The following is a 19753-nucleotide window of genomic DNA, read 5'->3' as shown; positions in this document are numbered from 1 at the left end:
AGTTTAACAATCACACGAAGGTAGTATTAAAATTCATAGATGGCAATTTTTTTAAAAGGTGAAAAATAAAAATGATATGCTAAAATTATGAGTTTAACCAACTTTATTAGAAAGTACATGAAAATATTTTTCTCAAATTCAATTGTTTGGGGGGAGTTTGTTTTTTTTTTAAACCCAGATCCTCAGCAGTGAAAGCACAGAGTCCTAACCATGGATAGCCAGGGAATTCCCTGGGGTGATATTTCAAATAACAAACTACAGCTTTTCTTTCAGCTGAAATCTGTATTTGTCCCAAATACTCTCTAAATTTCATTAATGAAAAGCTTCCTTCTAAGCAAAAATGCTAAACATGCAAAGAATGCAAACTGCCAACTTGTTTCCCTATTTTCAGCCAATAACTAAAAGAAAAATAAATAAAAATCACACTGTCCCTATAGTCAATCTCTGGTCCGTCACTTAACTCTAAGCGAAGGAAGATTCTCTCCCCTTCTCGAAATGCTCTCTCTCTGGACCTCATGCCTTATCAACTCATCCAGGGTATTGTTCTCAGGGTTAATAATTTGGTTTCTAATAACTTTGCTCTTTCCCAGTCCATAACCTCTTCCCTTCAGTCATCATTTGGGTCTCTCCTAGCTTTAAAACAGTCATCATGTATCTTCTATCTCTGTCCATTCCTTTCCTTTCTTTCATTGTCCAACTCCATGAACTCAGTCAACACCCACTGCCTCTACTTCCCTTCTAATACAGTCACGTAAACTTCAATTACTGCAAGCTTCTCAGAGTTCAAGCCACTTGCTTATTAAATCTACTGGAGGTCTTATTTCACAGACTTATCGCTTACAATCAAATCTTTCATGTGAAGAGCCTTCCCCCTTTGATTCCATGTTACCAAACTTGGCTCTCTTCCTATTTCTGCTATATTTCTTACATTTAACTTGATGGGCCCTCTTTTTATAGGCAACCCCAGAGCAAAGTTTTCTGGTATTTTCGGTGCACTCCTTCACAACTTTCAATTCACCATCATCAAGTATTTCAAGAGCTAAAAAATACTGATTCTATGGCTTAGTAATACCATTCTTGAAAACTCACCCTAAAGAATAACACGAAACTGGGGATGTGAAGGAGAGGAAGCAGCATACATGCAGCTTACCATGGTAAAAAAAGTGGAAACAAGAATATGGTGAATTAGATCATCACACACTGTTAGAACAAATACTGATGCTCAATGCTCTATACCAAAAGGCAGCTCCCACAGCTTTTATCTTTAAGGTTTCGGTGACTTCAAAAGATTTTATAAGATTCTTTTTAAGCTGCTGTAAAACTAGATGGATCTTAGTTACACAGATGTATCCTTCTTGTAGATTTAGTCTCAAAGGACACACATCTAGTTATTTATAATTTACTGAGTGTTACTGTTAAAATATTCTTCTAACAGATATGTATTTTTAAAGACATACTACTGCATTCTTATTGCAAATTTTACTGTTCTAGGTTCAAAATTTTCAGTGAACATAAAATCTGATTTTGCAATGGAACTCATCTTGGATAAATAAAACTGATACTACAGATAATTTGAGAACATTTCTATTCTGTCAAGTAGAGTTATCTGAAAAGTACAAATTACAAATACTTTAAATTAGAGAGACCATTTCTCAAATTGCAAGTACACCCTAAGTATCATAATCCTAGGCAAGTTACCTAACTTCTGGGCCCGTTTTTTTTGGTTTTTTTTTTCCATTTAAAACAGATTATCTCTAGAGTTAAAAAATTCCAGAACACAGGTTATTCTACTTAATTTTCACAAGTTAAAGCTTCCTCCACATACTGTTCAGTCTAATTCAACCATATATATCTAGTTACTTTTCTGTAGTTTTACAAGTGATGCACATATTCTCATTACGGTTTTAAGCACTTCTCAATATTATCTTATAAATCCTGTGTGATATTACAATGTCCTCATCTATGTGAGTAATGTTATTTATATATATTCATATCCCTACATAAATATAATGGTTTCAAACATGTTCCAAAAAACTAAATATAAAGCTGTTTTAGTGCAAACTTTTTTTGTTAACCAAATGAACAGATTACTACTATAAAACCAAACATGTTCATAACTCATGTTATCATTACCTTATCTCTTATCTAAAGCAAATACATTTCCATTTTTAATTAAAAATAGTATTGGGGAAAAGCTATACAGTGTAAAAAATATCCTCCCCCCCTTGTTGCCCTTACCCACTTAACATACACAAAATAGTATAACCCCCATGCATTTCTAGGCATTGTTTACAGAGAGAATTTCTATCAGCAGGAACAAAATTTTAAAATGAACTATTGGGGGACTTCCCTTGTGGTCCAGTGGGTAAGACTCCACACTCTCAATGCAGGGAGCCCAGGTTCAATCCCTGGTCGAGGAACTAGATCCTGCATACATGCCACAACTAAGAGTCTGCATGCCACAACTAAGAGTCCACATGCTGCAATTAAGACCCAGCACAACAAAACTAAATATATAAATAAATATTAAAAAAAAATTGAGCTACTAACCTTAATATTCCAGGTTAGTTACCTCATCAAACCCAAACATCCATCTTATGAAAAGATAGCTTGGGCAACTTTTTTGTTACAATGAAAGTACACAGCCCTTTGTTTTCTACCTCAGTATGCTCAGTTATGCTATGCTGTGATTGTAGGGATACTCCAAAATATTTTCTCTTGACAAAGCTGGTAGAAACTTTTATAATACTAGTTAGACTCATTAACTTTAAAAACTAAGAAAAAATGATCACATTTAATGCTGATGGGAAGACTTTTTAAAGAATATAGCAATATGCTTATGAACTGGTGCTTAAGGTAGACAGAATATCTAATATATAGAGAACTGACTAAAATAAAACCGATTTTTTTAGAAGTTTCAATTTATGTCTTATAAAAGACAATAACAATGTGTTATTAAAAGGCTACAACAGACTTCCCTGGTGATGCAGTGGTTAAGAATCTGCCTGCCAATGCAGGGGGACACGGGTTTGAGCCCTGGTCTGCGAAGATCCCACATGCTGTAGAGCAACTAAGCTTGTGCACCACACCTACTGAGCCTGCGAGCCACAACTACTGAGCCCACGTGCCACAACTGCTGAAGCCCACGCTCCTAGAGCCCATGCTCCTCAACAAGGGGAGCCACTGCAATGAGAAGCCCATGCACCGCAACGTGTTGCAGCCCCCACTTACAACTAGAGAAAGCCCACATGCAGCAACAAAGACCAAACAAGGCCAAAAATTAATAAATAAATAAATAAATAAATAAATAAATAAATAAATAAAAAAAAAAGGCTGCAATAGTATAAAGATATTTTAAATAAAGATCAAATTCAAATCTCTTAAGTCTTCTTAAAAACAATTTTTGCTTACAAATTTACACATATTTGGGCCTCAGTTGTCAAAAATAGCAATACTGTGATTCTGAGATTCTCAGAAAGAATACCTTTAGTATGCTCCTTTCAGTCCATGCAAACTTAGTCGTCAACAACTTCTTTAACATTAATATGTAAAATCTCTGGAAATACAAGGCCATTGAGATTTAATTTTTTTAATTCTCCAAAAGGTTTTGACCTTGAATCTTTGTCTGGAACCTGGTTTTTCCTTTGAGATTTTTTATTTTTTAAGATTTTGTTGTGATGGTTTTTTATTATTTGCTTTTTGTTTTAAGTTGTGCTGACACCAAACACATCCAGTCTATAATCAGCACAGTGAAAAGCTGGTATTATTGATATAGAACCAAGCATAACCTTCTGTGGGGTTTCTTTTTGGGTTTTGTTTTGTTTTTTGTAAGGTGTGAATAAAAGGTGTGTTTACTTATTTTTCCTAAAAAAAAAAGATTTAATTAAAAAACAAAACAAAAACCAACTAGTTTTTTCCAGAGTAATACAAAACCCAGTTTATTGAAAAAATAAACTTAAAGAGAAAATAAAATGAATTTATACCAAGTTTCATTCTAAGAACGAATGAAGAAATATGAAAGTATAAATGATTGAATTATAAAATGAATTTTGGCATCCCATGTTGTCAGCTTAAGAAATTATGACCTTACTTTTCAATCGTTTTTTCAGTTACAAAAACAAAAGCTTCTGAACTTTTTAAAATTTAGTCTTAATTTTTGCCAGTTTATAAGGACCTAAAATAATATAATAAAAAACATTAATAGGGGAGTTCCCTGGTGGCTTCATGGTTAGGATTCTGGGCTTTCACTGCTAGGGCCCGGGTTCAATCCCTGGTACTGGAACTGAGATCCTGCAAGCCATAAGACATGGCCAAAAAAATTTAATGTATCTTAAATAGAAAAATCTGGTTTCAGTCAGAACCAGATAAAACAGTCAATTTTAGAATAGGTGCTGAAAAAAAAAAGGAAATAGTACCTAGTCACACTACTTTTGCTATTTAAGATCTATGATATAGATAACCCTTTCCAAGCCATCACCATCAAATGTCTTCACTTTCTCTGGTACTTCAATCGCTGTCCTCAAGCTTCTGTAAACTACAGGCTTGCAAGGATTGAGCAGACTTCTAAATCCTTGGAAGGGTTGTCTATTGTGGCGGGGTTTTTTTGTTTTTGGTAGAAATATTCCAAATTGACCAATTTTTTTCCATTATACTTTAAATTGAAAAAAATCTAAACTAAAGCTGTGTCACTGTGAAAAAACTGTCACCACCACAGACAGAGAACAAAGAGGGTTTGTTGCTCACCACCCAGTTCTACAAGTGTTAAGTTGTAACCCACTGCAGTTGCCCACCAACAGTATAACCTGAGAGGAATTCAGAGTGAAAAACAGGATAAGGAACTCTGTGCTTTGGATAAACAGGCCCTTAAAAAGCTAGATTCATATCTCAGGAAGAATTTCAATGATCCCAGATTCTTGCATCTTCCCATAAACAGAAAAGCACTAAAATCATTCACTTTTGATATCTGTTCTTTGTGATTAACAGAAATCTTTTACCAAGATGTATGCTTGACTGCATGTATTTCCTAGCCAAAAATCATATATTAAAAAAAAACACAAAAAACCACCACCAGCAAAACAAAACATACATTGAGTGGCTATATCCCAAGCTATAGTCCTCAGTGAGACCCTGAATAAAATTTAAACTCACAACTATTAGGTTTTGTGTCTTTAAGTCAACACTGCGTATAAGGGTAATATGGCTTATTAGAAGCCCAGTCTGCCCTTCAGACATCTTAGGTGTTCTGTCCTCTGCTACATCTGAAAGAACCAATCACGAACTTCCTATACCAAGAGCCCTCCCCCCCATACAACCTCATACCTCCTCCTCCCACATACACGCATAGACAGACAGATCCACACCCACACACACCCTAACGAAAAAAAGTCTGGAAACAGAATACAATTTCAGGAATGAGAAGTACCCTAAGACACAACGTATTTGGGCTTAGGGATAGAGCAATCACATAATTTTAGTCTCAATGAAGCAAGATCTAAGATTATTTGCTGTCATAATAAGCACTATGGACTGGAAGCTTAAGAAGAAAAAACACCTACCATCAGTGGGGGAAAAAATAAGACTTCCACTGAAGCATTATCTTCAAAGTGAAATAATTACAAACTAAATATTAATCTAGTTGAAAGAGATGCATGTAATTAACAGGAAATGAACATTAATTTTAAAATACACTTTTTTCCTATTTAATTAAATTCTTTAGTTTCTTTAATTGGGCCAGGGCAGAAGCAAGGCAAAAAAGCAACGTTTTGATATCACTTCTGACCTATTTTGAAAAAAGTATTTACTTGAGTTGTTGTTCTTTCCTTTTACTTGAGTGCTTACTACTAGCAGCACACTGCCCTTAGTGACTTATAAACCTAACAAAGTATCTTTACAGTAAGTACAAGGCAGAAGTGAAAAATCCTATGAAAGAGGGAAAAGGTGCTATGAGGGCACACAAGATAAGAAAAAGTGTGTACAGCTGTGAGACTGAGACTACGTTTGGTGGATTCATGATGCCAGGTATAAAGTTTTAAAGAAATAATGGGGGGACCTCCCTGGTGGCTCAGTGGTAAAGAATCCACCTTCCGATGCAGGGGACATGGGTTCGATCCCTGGTCGGTGAACTAAGATGCCGCGGAGCAACTAAGCCCTCATGCTACAACTACTGAGCTCAAGCACCTCAACAAGAGAGCCCATGTGCCGCAAACTCAACAGAGTTCACGTGCTCTGGAGCCCGGGTGCCACAATTAGAGAAACAGAAAATCCACATGCCACACTAGAAAGAAGCCCACGCCTCAACGAAGAGACCCTGTGCCACAACAAAAGATCACATATGCCTCAACAAATATCCCACATGCCGCAACTAAGACCTGACGCAGCCAAAAATAATAATAATAATAATAAAATAATAATAATAATAAAAAGAAGTAATGGGGATTTTGAAAATCTGAATTCAAAGAGGCAGTATAAAGAGTAGAAAGACTAACTAGATAAGTTTAGCTAGATAAGTTAAAAAAATCTCAGGGACAATGAAAAGACAAGATTGGGAACTGTGAAAATTACCTGAATTCAAAGCAGAAACTCACTATAAAAAAAGTGACTAAAAAGAGTTGGTAAGTATTCACAGCAAGTAAAGGCTACTGACAGAATCTACACGTTTGCAGTAATACACAGTTCAACCTAAAAATAGGAAATACAGACCCAGGACCCAGAATAAACAGCCTGATTTTCAGTGATTTTAACAGACTGACAAGGGGCTTCCCTGGTGGTGCAGTGGTTAAGAATCCACCTGCCAATGCAGGGGACATGGGTTTGAGCCCTGGTTTGGGAAGATTCCCCATGCCGCAGAGCAACTAAGCCCGTGCACCGCAACTACTGAGCCCACGTGCCACAACTACTGAAGCCCAAGCTCCTAGAGCCCATGCTCCACAACAAGAGAAGCCACCGCAATGAGAAGCCCATGCACCACAATGAAGAACAACCCCCACTCACCACACCTAGAGAAAGCCCGTGCACAGCAACCAAGACCCAATACAGCCAAAAATAAAATAAATTAAATAAATTAAAAAAAAAAAAAAAAGAAAAGCTCTTGGAGTAGGCCTAAAATGGGAGTTGCATGGAGTAACAACAATAATGGCCAAAAGACTGAAAATAAGACTAACATTCCAAACGCTACTCGTATTTTAATATAGGACTCCTAAGATTATTTAAAACTACCAAAAACAAACTCTTAAGATTTATTATTCATATTTAACTCCAAAGATTTCTGATATAAAAATTTATAAGTGTGTCTAACTATAAAACTCCTAGAGGAAAACATAGGAAGAACACTCTGATGTAAATAACAGCAAGATCTTTTTTGATCCACCCCCTAGAGTAATGGAAATAAAAACAAAAATAAATAAGTGGGACCTAATGAAACTTCAAAGCTTCTGCACAGCAAAGGAAACTATAAGCAAGATGAAAAGACAACCCTCAGAATGGGAGAAAATATTTGCAAACTAATCAACAGACAAAGGATTAATCGCCAAAATATATAAACAATTCATCCAGCTCAATATCCAAAAACCAAGCAACCCAATCAAAAAATGGGCAGAAGACCTAAACAGGCGTTTCTCCAAAGAAGACGTATGGATGTCCAAGAGGCACGTGAAAAGCTGCTCAACATCACTATTAGAGAAATGCAAATCAAAACTACAACGAGGTATCAGCTCTCACTGGTTAGAATGGGCATCATCAGAAGATCTACAAACAGTAAATGCTGGAGAGGGTGTGGACAAAAGGGAACACTCTTGCACTGTTGGTGGGAATGTAAATTGATACAGCCACTATGGAAAACAGTATGGAGGTTCCTTGCAAAACTAAAAATAGAACTACCACATGACCCAGCAATCCCACTGCTAGGCATATACCCAGAGAACACCATAATTCAAAAAGACACATGCATTCCAATGTTCATTGCAGCACTACTTACAATAGCCAGGACATGGAAGCAACCTAAATGTCCATCAACAGATGAATGGATAAAAAAGATGTGGTACATACATACAATGGAATATTACTCAGCTGTAAAAAACAATCAAACTGGGACATTTGTAGAGACATGGATGGACCCAGAGACTGTCATACAGAGTGAAGTGAGTCAGAAAGAGGAAAACAAATATCGTATATTAACACACATATGTGGAATATAGAAAAATGGTACAAATCAACCGGTTTGCAAGGCAGAAATAGAGACACAGATGTAGAGAACAAACATATGGACACCAAGTGGGGAAAGCGGGGAGGGTTGGGGGGGAATGAATTGGGAGATTGGGATACCAAATAGTACACTCTAAATATATGAAGTTTATTGTATTTTAACTGTATCTCAATAAAAGTTCTTATAAAAAAAAACAGACCGGAATTTATGAGGTTTCCACTAAGAAACATAAAGAACATAGATGGCACCAATACGCCCAGCTACATAATTTTCTCCACTAGAATCCTTAAATTGGTTTTCCTGTTTAAGGAAATGTAACAATTTTTCTCATAGCAAATCTATATACTAAAACAAAAACAAAACCAAAAAATTATACGCCCAATTTGCTCAATACATTCCTTTCATGGAATACAAAAGTAAACATTATCAGCTAGCTCTAATCACAAAATCTATCAATGATTTAAAGGTATGGTGGTTGGACTAGATGACCTCTAAAATGCCCAACGGCTCAATGCTTTTGCAAGTCTAAAAACCAAAGCTGGTATGTCTATTTCAATTATAATAAAAGCCAACATATGACAACATAAATATTCTCAGGAGTAGTTTATTAGGATTACAATCACATTTTTTAGTAGTAGAGCTGCAATATAAATTCTTATCTGAAAAACAGCTAACAGCTCCACTCACCAAGAGAAATAACTTGAATCCAGAAGGATATTATCAAACCTGATGGACTCTCATCTTGGACCTACACGACTTCAAAAAGAAAACAATCTGCCATATTAACGCTTTATAGCTAAGTATGCCTCAGACCAAATACAAAAGTTAACCCAAAATCAATCAGACATAAATTTAAGAGCTAAAACTATAACACTCTCATAAGAAAAGTATAATAAAGTTTAAGTCTTCATGACCTTGAATTAAGTAACGATTTCTTAGATATGACAACAACAATACAAATGACAAAAGAAAAAAATAAAAACTGGACTTCGTCATAATTAAAAATATTTGTGCTTCAAAGGATACCATGAAAAAGTGCAAACACAGTGCACAGAATAGAAGAATATTTGCAAATCACATGTCTAATAAGTTCAGAATATATAAAGGAAGAACTCTTACAACTCAACAATAAAAAGATAATTTTTTAAATGGCAAAGGATCTGAAAAGACACTTCTCCAAGAAATGTACCAATAAGCACAAGAAAAGATGCCCAACATTAGTCATTAGGGAAATGCAGGTCAAAACCAAGATGAGATACCACTTCACACCCACAAGAATAGCTATAATTTAAAAAATGGACAACAAATATTAGCCAGATTGTGTAGAAACTGGATCCTCTGCATACTGCTTGTGGGAATGTAAACTAGTGCAGCTGCCATAGAAAAGTCTGGCAGTTTCTTAGAAAATTAAACATAAGAGTTACCAAATGACCCAGCAATTTCACTCCTAGGTATATACCTAAGACAAATAAAACATGCCCACACAAAGACATGTTCATAAATACCCAATAGCAGCATTATTCAAAAAGTAAAAATAATACAAAGAGCCAATTAACTGATAGGAACAGGAAACAAACCAAATATCAATTAATTGATAAACTGTGGTATAACCATAAAATGGACTATTAGCCTAAAAATAAATGAGCTACTGATACAAGCTACAATATGGATGAACCTCAAAAACACTACGCTGCGTGAAAGAAGCCAGTCCCAAAGGCCACATATTATTTAATTCCATTTACATGACATGCCCCAAATATGCAAATCTATAAAGGCAGAAAACAGGACTTCCCTAGTGGCACAGTAGAGAAGCCATCCAATGATAAGCCCACACACCGCAACAAAGAGTAGCCCCCGCTTGCCACAACTAGAGAAAACCTGTGTGCAGCAACGAAGACCCAATGCAGCCAATAAATAAATAAGTAAATAAATAAAACAGAAAACAAATCAGTGATTTCCAAGGGTGGGGGTGGGGAGGTGGGGGACCAGATAACACGATACACTGGGAACAGAGTGACTGCTAATGGGTAAAGGGTTTCTTTTTGGGGTGATTTTGTGAATATATTCTTTTAGTGATGACAGTTCTGAATATATTTTAAAAACCACTGAATTTTATACTTTTGAAAAAAGGTTAAATTTTATGATATGTGAATTACATTTCAATTAAGAAAAAAATCGAATGTACCATTTAAAACTGATGTAGAAGGCTCAAAATTTTACTTGGCTAATTCTCAAATTTTGAAAAGGACTGGCAAAGAATACATGCTAAATAGAAATCATACTTCCTCTCTCCTTCCTGTGGTGTATAAATACAAGGAAAGACTTCATATAAAGGAAATTTGCTTTTTTCCACCGGTAGCGAACACAGCAGTATGAATCAAAAATTCTTTCAAAGTGAGTATTTGATAGAGGTAGTCTAAAATAAAGAGGCCTGTAGAATTATAAGATATAACTCACAAACAACTCCAAAGATCTATGACATGAAGTAATTTGTAATTTTAGCCCATATGATGGGTAAAAAAAAGGTTACACAGATATTAAGTGGCAAAGCTAGAATTCAAGCCAAGTTTATCTGAATTCAAAAACTATGCTTATTCCATTGACATTTACTCAGGGCCTACTACATGCCAGGCACTGGGATATATCCAGGAGAAATAGTATATTAATTAATTAACAATATGTCAGGGATATGAAGATGAAATTTAGCAGGGTAAGGAGCACTGAAAATGCCAGGGGTGGGAGGACTTTTTTGTACTGGGTGATCAAGGAAGGCTTCTCTGAGAAAATTACATTTGAACAAAGATGTGAGACAAAAAAGGGAAGTGAGCCATCAGATACGTGGAGAAGAGCACTCCAAGAGGAAATAAACAGGGGCAAGGACAGCAAGGAGGCCCACAAGGCTGCAGAGAAGTGAGAAGGGTGGGGTGGAGGGTGTTGAAAGAGATAGATGATGTAAGGCCTTCTAGGTCATTAACAGGAATTTTGGATTGTATTCTAAGTAAAACAGGGAAGCCACAATAAGGATATGAGTAAAGTGACATCTGACTTTTGTTTTGAAAGAATCTAAATGATGAGTTGAGAAAGGACTGAAAGGAAAAAAGGGCAGAAGCAGGGAAACCAGTTAGGAAGCTGTTGATACAATGCAGATGACAGATGATGATGATTTACATCAGGTAATGATGCAGAAGAGTGGACAGCTGGACTCTGGATTTATTTTGAAGATAGAGCTGGATAGAATCTGCTGATGGTTTGACTATGGAGTGGGATGAAACTAAGGTTTCTGACTGAACAACTGGAAGAACGAAGTTGCCGTGCACCACATGGGGAATAATACAGAAAGAACAGGTTGGGGAAGGGAAATCAAAACAGGAGATTTACAAGTGTTTACCTCTCTGTTAATCTACTTTTCTCTTAACCACTACACTACACACTGATTGTTGTGCAACACAGCTGTTAAGTAGTGAAACAGAACCTGAATCCAGGTCTTTTGATTCCAGATCCTGGGCGCTTTTTTCTAACAAGGTTTTATAAAAGCAACTGAATGAGACTACAGGTTTCCTCAGAATAAAGTAATTCAAAGGCATGCACCATTTGTTGGAACACCAAAAACTGTGTTCACAAACAAAGGCTACGGGGACTTCCCTGGTGGGGCAGTGGTTAAGAATCCACCTGCCAATGCAGGGTACATGGGTTCAAGCCCCTGGTACAAGAAGATCCCACATGCCTCAGAGAAACTAAGCCCGTGTGCCACAACTACTGAGCCTGCACTCTAGAGCCTGCAAGCCACAACTATTGAGCGCACGTGCCACAACTACTGAAGCCTGCGCACCTAGAACATGTGCTTGGCACCAAGAGAAGCCACTGCAATGAGAAGCCCATGCACCACAACAAAGAGTAGCCCCCGCTCACTGCCACTAGAGAAAACAAGCCTGCACGCAACCATGAAGACCCAACACAGCCAATAAATAAATAAATATTTATTTTTAAAAATAAAAAATAAAACACGTGACAAACACACAAATATTAAGTAGATAAAATTAATGAAACAGACTGATAAAAACATGTAATAAAATTCATCTAACAAATGCTCAATTTAGATAAATACTATACAGAAGTGTATTTTCAGAAAAATGCCAGATCACCCTTTAAAAGCTCTCAATAATACAGATTATCTTTGAACAGTAAAGATTTGCCATTATAATTTTACTCAGTGCACAAGTATATGCATAAAGAATCTCTGTAAAAACTTTGATAAAGTAGCTTTATATTGTAAAGTATAAGGAATACTTTCCTCTCATTTTCTTAGCTATAGAAGCTATAAGATATTTTAGTAAATGCTAAATTCTTGACTGAAGAGTTAAATAATTATCCGAATGATTTCTCTACAATACCAAACTTATTAATATGTTCATTACCTACAATTTAACAGTATCAGTAGATTTCAGAGCTTGGTTTTTAACTCAGCTTCACTACTCACTTGCTGTGCAATTTTGGGTAAGTCACTTCCCAAATCAGTGATTACTTATCAAAAGTCACTCTCTATTACAATGAAATGGGATTTATGTGACTTCCCATTTTACAAGGTAAGAATAAGAATCCAGAGAGAAAGAAAATGAAAATACTTTGAAAAACATCAAAGTCATGGCAAACACACAAATCAAGAAAATAAGCAAACTTTGGGGGGAATATACATGTAATATAAATATGAATTTTAAATTATTCCTTCATAGGTATTCAACCTTACTATTAGAGAACTGCTTACTAGATTTCTCTAAAACAGAACTAGGGACTTTCCTGGTGGCGAAGTGGTTAAGAATCTGCCTGCCAATGCAGGGGACATGGTTTCCCTGGTCCGGGAAGATCCCACATGCCAAGGAGCAACTGCCATGTGCCACAACCACTGAGCCTGAGCTCTAGAGCTCACAAGCCACAACTACTGAACCCGCAAGCCACAACTACTGAGCCCACATGCCACAACTACTGAAGCTCATGCATGCTCTGCAACAAGAGAAGCCTGCGTACCACAACAAAGAGTAGCCCCCGCTCACTGGTGCAACTAGAGAAAGCCCACGTGCAGCAATGAAGACTAAACACAGCCAGTAAATAAATAAATAAATAATTTTTTTTAAAAGAACCAAATTAATGCAGAATTTGCTATGTCAAGTGATGGATAAGCATTTACTGTAGTCACTATGTACACATCTAAGCGACAGTGAAAAAGGATTTTTTTTTCCTATTCTCATGCAATCTATGGCCCAGGGGAGTGGAAGAGACCTAAAAAGTTAAATAAAAAACCCAAACCAACACTTTAGGACAAAAACAGAAGGCATCCTGTAAAGCAGTAATTGATTAATGGCAAAAATAAAAATATCACAATGACTGCTCTGAGAATTAAGATGATGACGCTAACTTTATGCTTCTGTTTATAATATAGTCTATTATCTACTTATGTTTCTCATTCACATAAACATCTTCAATTCTAGTCTATGCTGTTTCCCTTTTTCTTCAGCACTTGCTCCAACAGCTCCCTGTCAGCCCCATTCCTACCCAGAGCATTTAGCCAACCCTTCTTGTATACTATAATTCTAGCTACACCCCCCAAGTCACCAGTGCTCAGAAAGCCTCAGGATTCAGGATGAGAGTCAGTTTTCTAACTTTTGATTATGCTGTAACCCTTCATAATGACATCAACAAATAGTCATATGGAATCTAATTGTCAAGGTAACATGACTACAATAATAATATCAGCAAGAGCCCACACTCTACCTCTCAATCACTACAGCCAATTATTTGAGTAAACAGCAATGCAGAGTTGTGAATAATTCAAAATAATTTATTATTTCTAAGGCATCTAAAAATAAACACACATTCATAATCCACCTCCTGTTCCTAAATCTCAGTCTCCTTCCATCTAGCCAAATCAACAGTCAATAGTCTAAGACCCAATTAAGTAAGAGAGGGAAAGAAAATGCAGAAAATCCACAAGACTAACTCAATTGTTCATTTCTCTCAATTATATCACTGTTTCTGGAATTGACAAATATCAACTACTACTCATTGACTTTCTAAGATCTTAAGACATAACGTAAAGGTAGTTCATTACCTAAAATTAATAAATCTACTTCCAACATAAAGGCTGAATGAAACAGCTAAATTCAGAAAATATTTCCAGAAGGCAATATTAGTTAATTATTTTATAATATGAAATGAGCCAATAAAGAAAGAAAAAAAGATTAGGTACAAAATAAAAAAAGAAACATAACACAAAAAATACAATTCTATGGTTTAGCTGAAAACAGAATACCCTAATATTGCTATACTTTTAAGAAATGTTTTGAATCACATAAAAATTCACTTCAATAATGCCTTTGTAGTTTGGGAATAGAAAGTTTATACCAAATAATTTAAGTCCCTAAAACGCTAAACCTAAAAACGTATCAACAACTTTCCACATAATATTTTAAGATTTCCAGAATCATCAAACAAATGTAAATCTATTTCTTATACTCTAACTCCTGCCAATTTTAAGTATCACCATGAGCCCACCATTCTCTAAGAATGGTTTCTTAAAATATAATCTAATGGTTTCTTAAAACCTATCTTACTTGGGGATCTGTGACTTTGTTCTAAGAAGAAACAGTAGCAAGAAAAAACAAAAAGAAACAGTATCAACTTTAAAGTACATACTCTCTGAAAAGAATCTGAAAAAGAACAGATACATATGTGTATAACTGAATCACTGTGCTGTTCACCTGAAATTAACATTGTAAATCAACCATACTTCAATAAATTTTTTTAAAAAAGACAAAACAACAACATAACCTCCAAAGAAGAAATGAAAAGTCCACCCTTACTTGATATCCTGATGATCCTAAAGGCTAACTTATTTCATTTTTACCAATGTAAGTAATCAAATCTTGTTACATTTATATAATATGCATGTTTTTAAAATACAGTTCCTCTTACAACTTAAGTAACCTCTTTATTAGCAGTAATATCCTAGTATGGGTAAGATAAAGAAATCTACCAAAAACTCCTCAGGTAAGGACATGGTTAGAGCAGCATTCATGTATAGCTTACTTTTCCCAAAGCACTAACTAAAAATTCAAAAAATATTTCCTAACCTCCTTCCACAGTTTTTCTCCATAGCACTATCACCTTCTAATATAATAGCAATTAACGTAAATATTTTGTTCTTATCCATCGCCCTTAACCAGACTATTTATTACATTCACAAGGGCAGAAATCTTGTCTGCTTTTTGTTCACTGCTGTATCCCCAGCACCTAGATGAACACCTGACACACAGTGGGCCCTCAAAAAATAACTGATGAGTGAATGAACAAACTGCATAATTCAGTTGCAGTTTTATGTATAATTTGTCTGTTTTGAAGAGTTAAACTTTGCTATTAAGATGGTCAGGAAAAACTTTTGTTCAAAGATAGAGAATAACCACAAAGAAAGTGTTGTGTTTCAAAAAGCTCAGTTTATCTATATTAAAATATTTTTCAAGATACTACCAGAAAAAGATGTGAAGCAAAGGGAACCTTTGTACACTGCTGGTGGGAATGTAAACTGGGGCAGCCACTATGAAAAACAGTATGGAAGGTCCTCAAAAAACAAAAATAGAACTACTATATGACCAAGCAATTCCACTTCTGGGTATATATATCAGAAGAAAATGAAAATGCTCGTGTAAAAGATACGTGCACTACAATGTTCATAGCAACACTATTTACAAATGTCAAGATATCGAAGCAATCTAAGTGTCCATAAATAGATGAACAGATAACACACACACACACACACACACACACACACACACACAAACACACACAGGAATATTAGCTATAAAGAATGAAATTTTGCCATCCACAACAACATGGATGGACTTGGAGGGTATTATGCTCAGTGAAATAAATCCGAGAAAGAAATACTGTACGATATCACTTGCATGTGGAATTTAAAAAGTAAAATTAGTGAACAGAACAAAAAAAACCCAGACTCACAGATGTAAAGAATTAGTGCTTACCAGCAGAGAGGGAAAGGAGTGAGATAGGCAGACAGGGTTAACAGATACAAACTGAGGTACAAATTACTATGTATAAAATAAATAAGCTACATGGAAATATTGTACAACACAGGGAATATACCCAATATTTCCTAATAGCTATAAATGGAGTACAATCTTTACAAACCGTGAATCACTATGTTGTACATCTGAAACTTATAAACTATTGTAAATCAACTATGCTTCAATAAAAAAAATTTTTAAATAAAAAAGATACTACCAGAAAATCTGTATCAGGTATTTTTAAAATACAAATAAAAGAACTTAGTTTTAATTAAAATAGGAAACATGTTTTCCATTCCTCTAATCAGAAGATATAAAGGGATAAAGGGTGAAAAGAGTCCGAGGTAGTACCTGGGATGCAGAAAAAAGCAGTACTGCACTGGCAGTATTGTTTCCGTTGCTTTAGTCACCACGTAAAATTCAAGACTGTCAACATTCAGTTTTGTACCAACTCAATTTTTTCTCTTAAAAACTGAAATCTGTCTTTTCCAGACACTAAAAGTCTAAATCTAATCAGCGAATTTGTTATCCCTATAATCCTCTTGCCAAATATAATCACAAGTATTGTGGATTTTAATATTTTTAGTCTTAAAAAGAATGGTTTTAATCAATACAAATAAACTTAAATTGGTCATATAGCTGATCTACTGTTCAACTAGTGTTCTACAGTTCCTTTTTTGGCCTCAAATGACGAAACTTCTCTAACGTCTCTCGGGAGATTAGGGTAAAGTATAATGTTTCCTGAAATTGTTGTTTTTTCGCTGGATTGCTTCATGACATCTCTTCAACTAGAAATGTTATATACAATTTTCTTTTTTCTATTCTGCAGGAAAGTCCAGAGGGAGAAGCAAAGGTAAAAAGAGTCTCGTGTGGAGAACAGGCTGAAGGGGAAGAGAGAACACAAAAGCACAGAAGCAAATATGAAGCAAAAACGTGCACAAAAGAGGAAGAAGATAAAGAAAAGAGATGAAAGAAAAGCACTGCTCTCGCCTAAAAAGAGGAAAAAAATGGAAGGGGGACAGGGAAACTTGCTTATTCTTCTAGAAACAAAAGCATAAACTCCTTTAAGAAAAACGTGCTCTCTTTCTTTCAGATGTTAAAACTCTAAAAAGCGCTCAGCTGACACTCCAAACGGGAGTTCCGCCTTCTCTTCCTATGTTTTGACAAAGCTAGTCCTCATCTGTAAATTAAATACAAGCTACAGATAATGCAGAGTTAATATCTACAAAACTGCAATTGTGGATGCCATCTTTGCCTGAAAAAAAAAAAAGCAAAAAACAAAAAAACCCTCCTTGGATTTGGAAAAAAGGAGTCTATTAAGTTGGAAAGCCAGAAAATCACGCATTGCCAAGTCAGGTAAATATAACACCGGTTAACAAACGCCTCCTACCAAACTAAAGGTTCCACTATAGATCTGGGGAAGGGCAAAGGGCTGTAGCCTAACCGCGATCGCAAGGGTGGGGCACCGTAGGAAATAAAAAGATCTGACGGCGAGCTATCCCGGGGAGGTATAGGGGGCTGGTGACTTGTCTTTCAGGGAGACTGCATATTAGGCGGCAAAAGATTTTGATGGGCTAAGGACAGCTCCAGCGAGAGTGAGAAAATGGGCCGCTGGACGTGTGTTCGTTGAGAGTGCGGAGGCGCAGAGAGGACAGTACCCCGGGGGCAAAGGACTAAGAGTCAAAAGGAGAGCCGAGGGGCCGAGCAGCCGGGGCGGCCGGGCGTGGGAGGCCTGAACAGAGGCCGAGAAGCGCCTCTGCAGCCGGCCGCCCTCTCCGGGAACGCCTTTCCAGCTCCCCACACTCAGCCCCTCTCAGGGCCGCCCCTGCCCCGGCGACAACGGCGAGAGAAGCTGTTTCCGCCCAGCCGGGGACCGCGGAGGAAAGGACATCCCCGGGGCGGGGGTCAGGCCAGCGGCTGCCGTCCGTGTGAGCTGGAGATGTTTCCGAGACCACGGCAGCTGAAGCCAACGTCAAACTTCGCCCTTTCCTCCCCTCAGCCTTCTTTATCCCCCAACTTCTCAGCCGGCTGGTGTCCGCTTCGACCGACCGAGAAACCCCCTTCTTCTCGCCGCCTCTCACCCCTCCCAACGCCCTGGGGCTGGGGAAGGACCGGCCACTGGGCTGCTCCGGAGCCCGCCCGGGTGCCCCGGAGTCCCAGACACCGCTCCGGACGAAACGTTCGTATCCTCCCTGCGGCTCCGGAGCCCGCCCAGATGCTGCAAACTCCTCTTACCTGCATTGACGCCATGATGGAACCATCCCCCCCAAGGCCGGCGAGGCCAGAGACGCAGGGGGCGGAGCTGCCGAGCTTGCGTCACGCCGCGGGGGCCCAGCATCCCGGGCGCGGGGGGCGGGGCCTCCTCTGGGAAGGGGATGGCGCGAGGGGATTGGCTGGCGCCTTAGGCGCCCGGCGGGGGAGGTGCGGGCGGGGGCGGGGGAGGTGCGGGCGGGGGCGCGGTGAATGGCGCTGTCCGTACCTTCGGTCACATCCAGCTCTTCGGCCTCCAGCAAGATCACAGTAGCTCCCGCGATCGCTTAGGAAACGTTGCTCGGGTTTTGACTCGAGCCACGTTCCTTTTCTGTGTGTGTCTATACCCCGAGATCCGGATGATGTCCAGACCCATGGGTTTGGGGTTTTTTTTTTTTTCTGTTTTGTTTTTCCAACCACAGGTGTAAGGTGTATAGATTTTTCCTTTCAGATGCCTTTTCCACACCATCATCCCCACTTTCACAGCTTTGGGGCAAGATAAAACTTCCCGCAGGACTGCTTTCTGGTCTTTCCGGACCTAGAAGGCTTCTCATATTCCTAATTTGGGGAATAGAGACACATTTCCTTGTACAGCGGGATGAGAATGGAGGGCAGAACAGCACTTTGATATTTTAAAGGCAAGGGTAGATTTGTAGAGCTGAAACTTACTTTAAGGGGAAGAGAACATTTTGAAGTTTTTCCTTCGTTTGTGTGCAATTTCTGTCCCTTTACCCTAGTTCCTCAGTTTGAAACTTCACGTGTATCAGGAATAGTTATGTTGTTATGGCATTGACATTTGGTTAGAGATTTGACCCTAGACATGAAATTGTTTTTAATGTACTAGTGTCACGTTATAATATACACTTATACCTTCTATCACATCCAGACTTCTCTTCAGCCTGTTTCGTGGTGGGCAGTTTTGTGGTCATTCCACCTAGGGATGTATTTGAGTAGGGAGAGCTGAGTACAGAGAATTTATTCTGGGAATGCACTAGTTCTGCCAACATTTATCAGAAGCCACATATTTAAAAGCTGTTCCAGAAATGAAGATGTTATTGGTTTATAAAAGGAAAATGGAAGCCAAAGTTTTGCACCTCCTGTTCTCTCTCTCTCTTTTTTTTTTTTTTTTTTTTGATGTAGGTGGCTGATACATCGTGTAGAAGGCTTTTACTTTCCCAGAATGAAAGCTTAAAAATCTGTCACTTCATTGGAGTTCTTTTTAGAAATTTAT

At 37.5% G+C, this 19753-nt stretch overlaps 1 protein-coding gene across 1 annotated transcript in view; it reads right to left on the bottom strand.

Annotated features, from left to right (window-relative positions):
- The window catches only part of UBE2W (ubiquitin conjugating enzyme E2 W), a 68462-nt gene extending 49914 nt beyond the window's left edge, over positions 1-18548 (bottom strand). The window contains exon 1 of the mRNA XM_057735569.1: positions 18508-18548. Within this exon, the coding sequence (XP_057591552.1) occupies positions 18508-18522 (15 nt within the window). The 5' untranslated portion in view covers positions 18523-18548. The remainder of the gene's footprint in view (positions 1-18507) is intronic.
- Positions 18549-19753: the final 1205 nt, after the last annotated feature.

The sequence above is a fragment of the Hippopotamus amphibius genome, chromosome 5 (genome assembly GCF_030028045.1).
Source record: "Hippopotamus amphibius kiboko isolate mHipAmp2 chromosome 5, mHipAmp2.hap2, whole genome shotgun sequence".
In the NCBI taxonomy this organism is placed as follows: domain Eukaryota; kingdom Metazoa; phylum Chordata; class Mammalia; order Artiodactyla; family Hippopotamidae; genus Hippopotamus; species Hippopotamus amphibius.
Note: the sequence above shows the minus strand (reverse complement) of the source record. Positions and strands in the feature narration are given on the sequence as shown.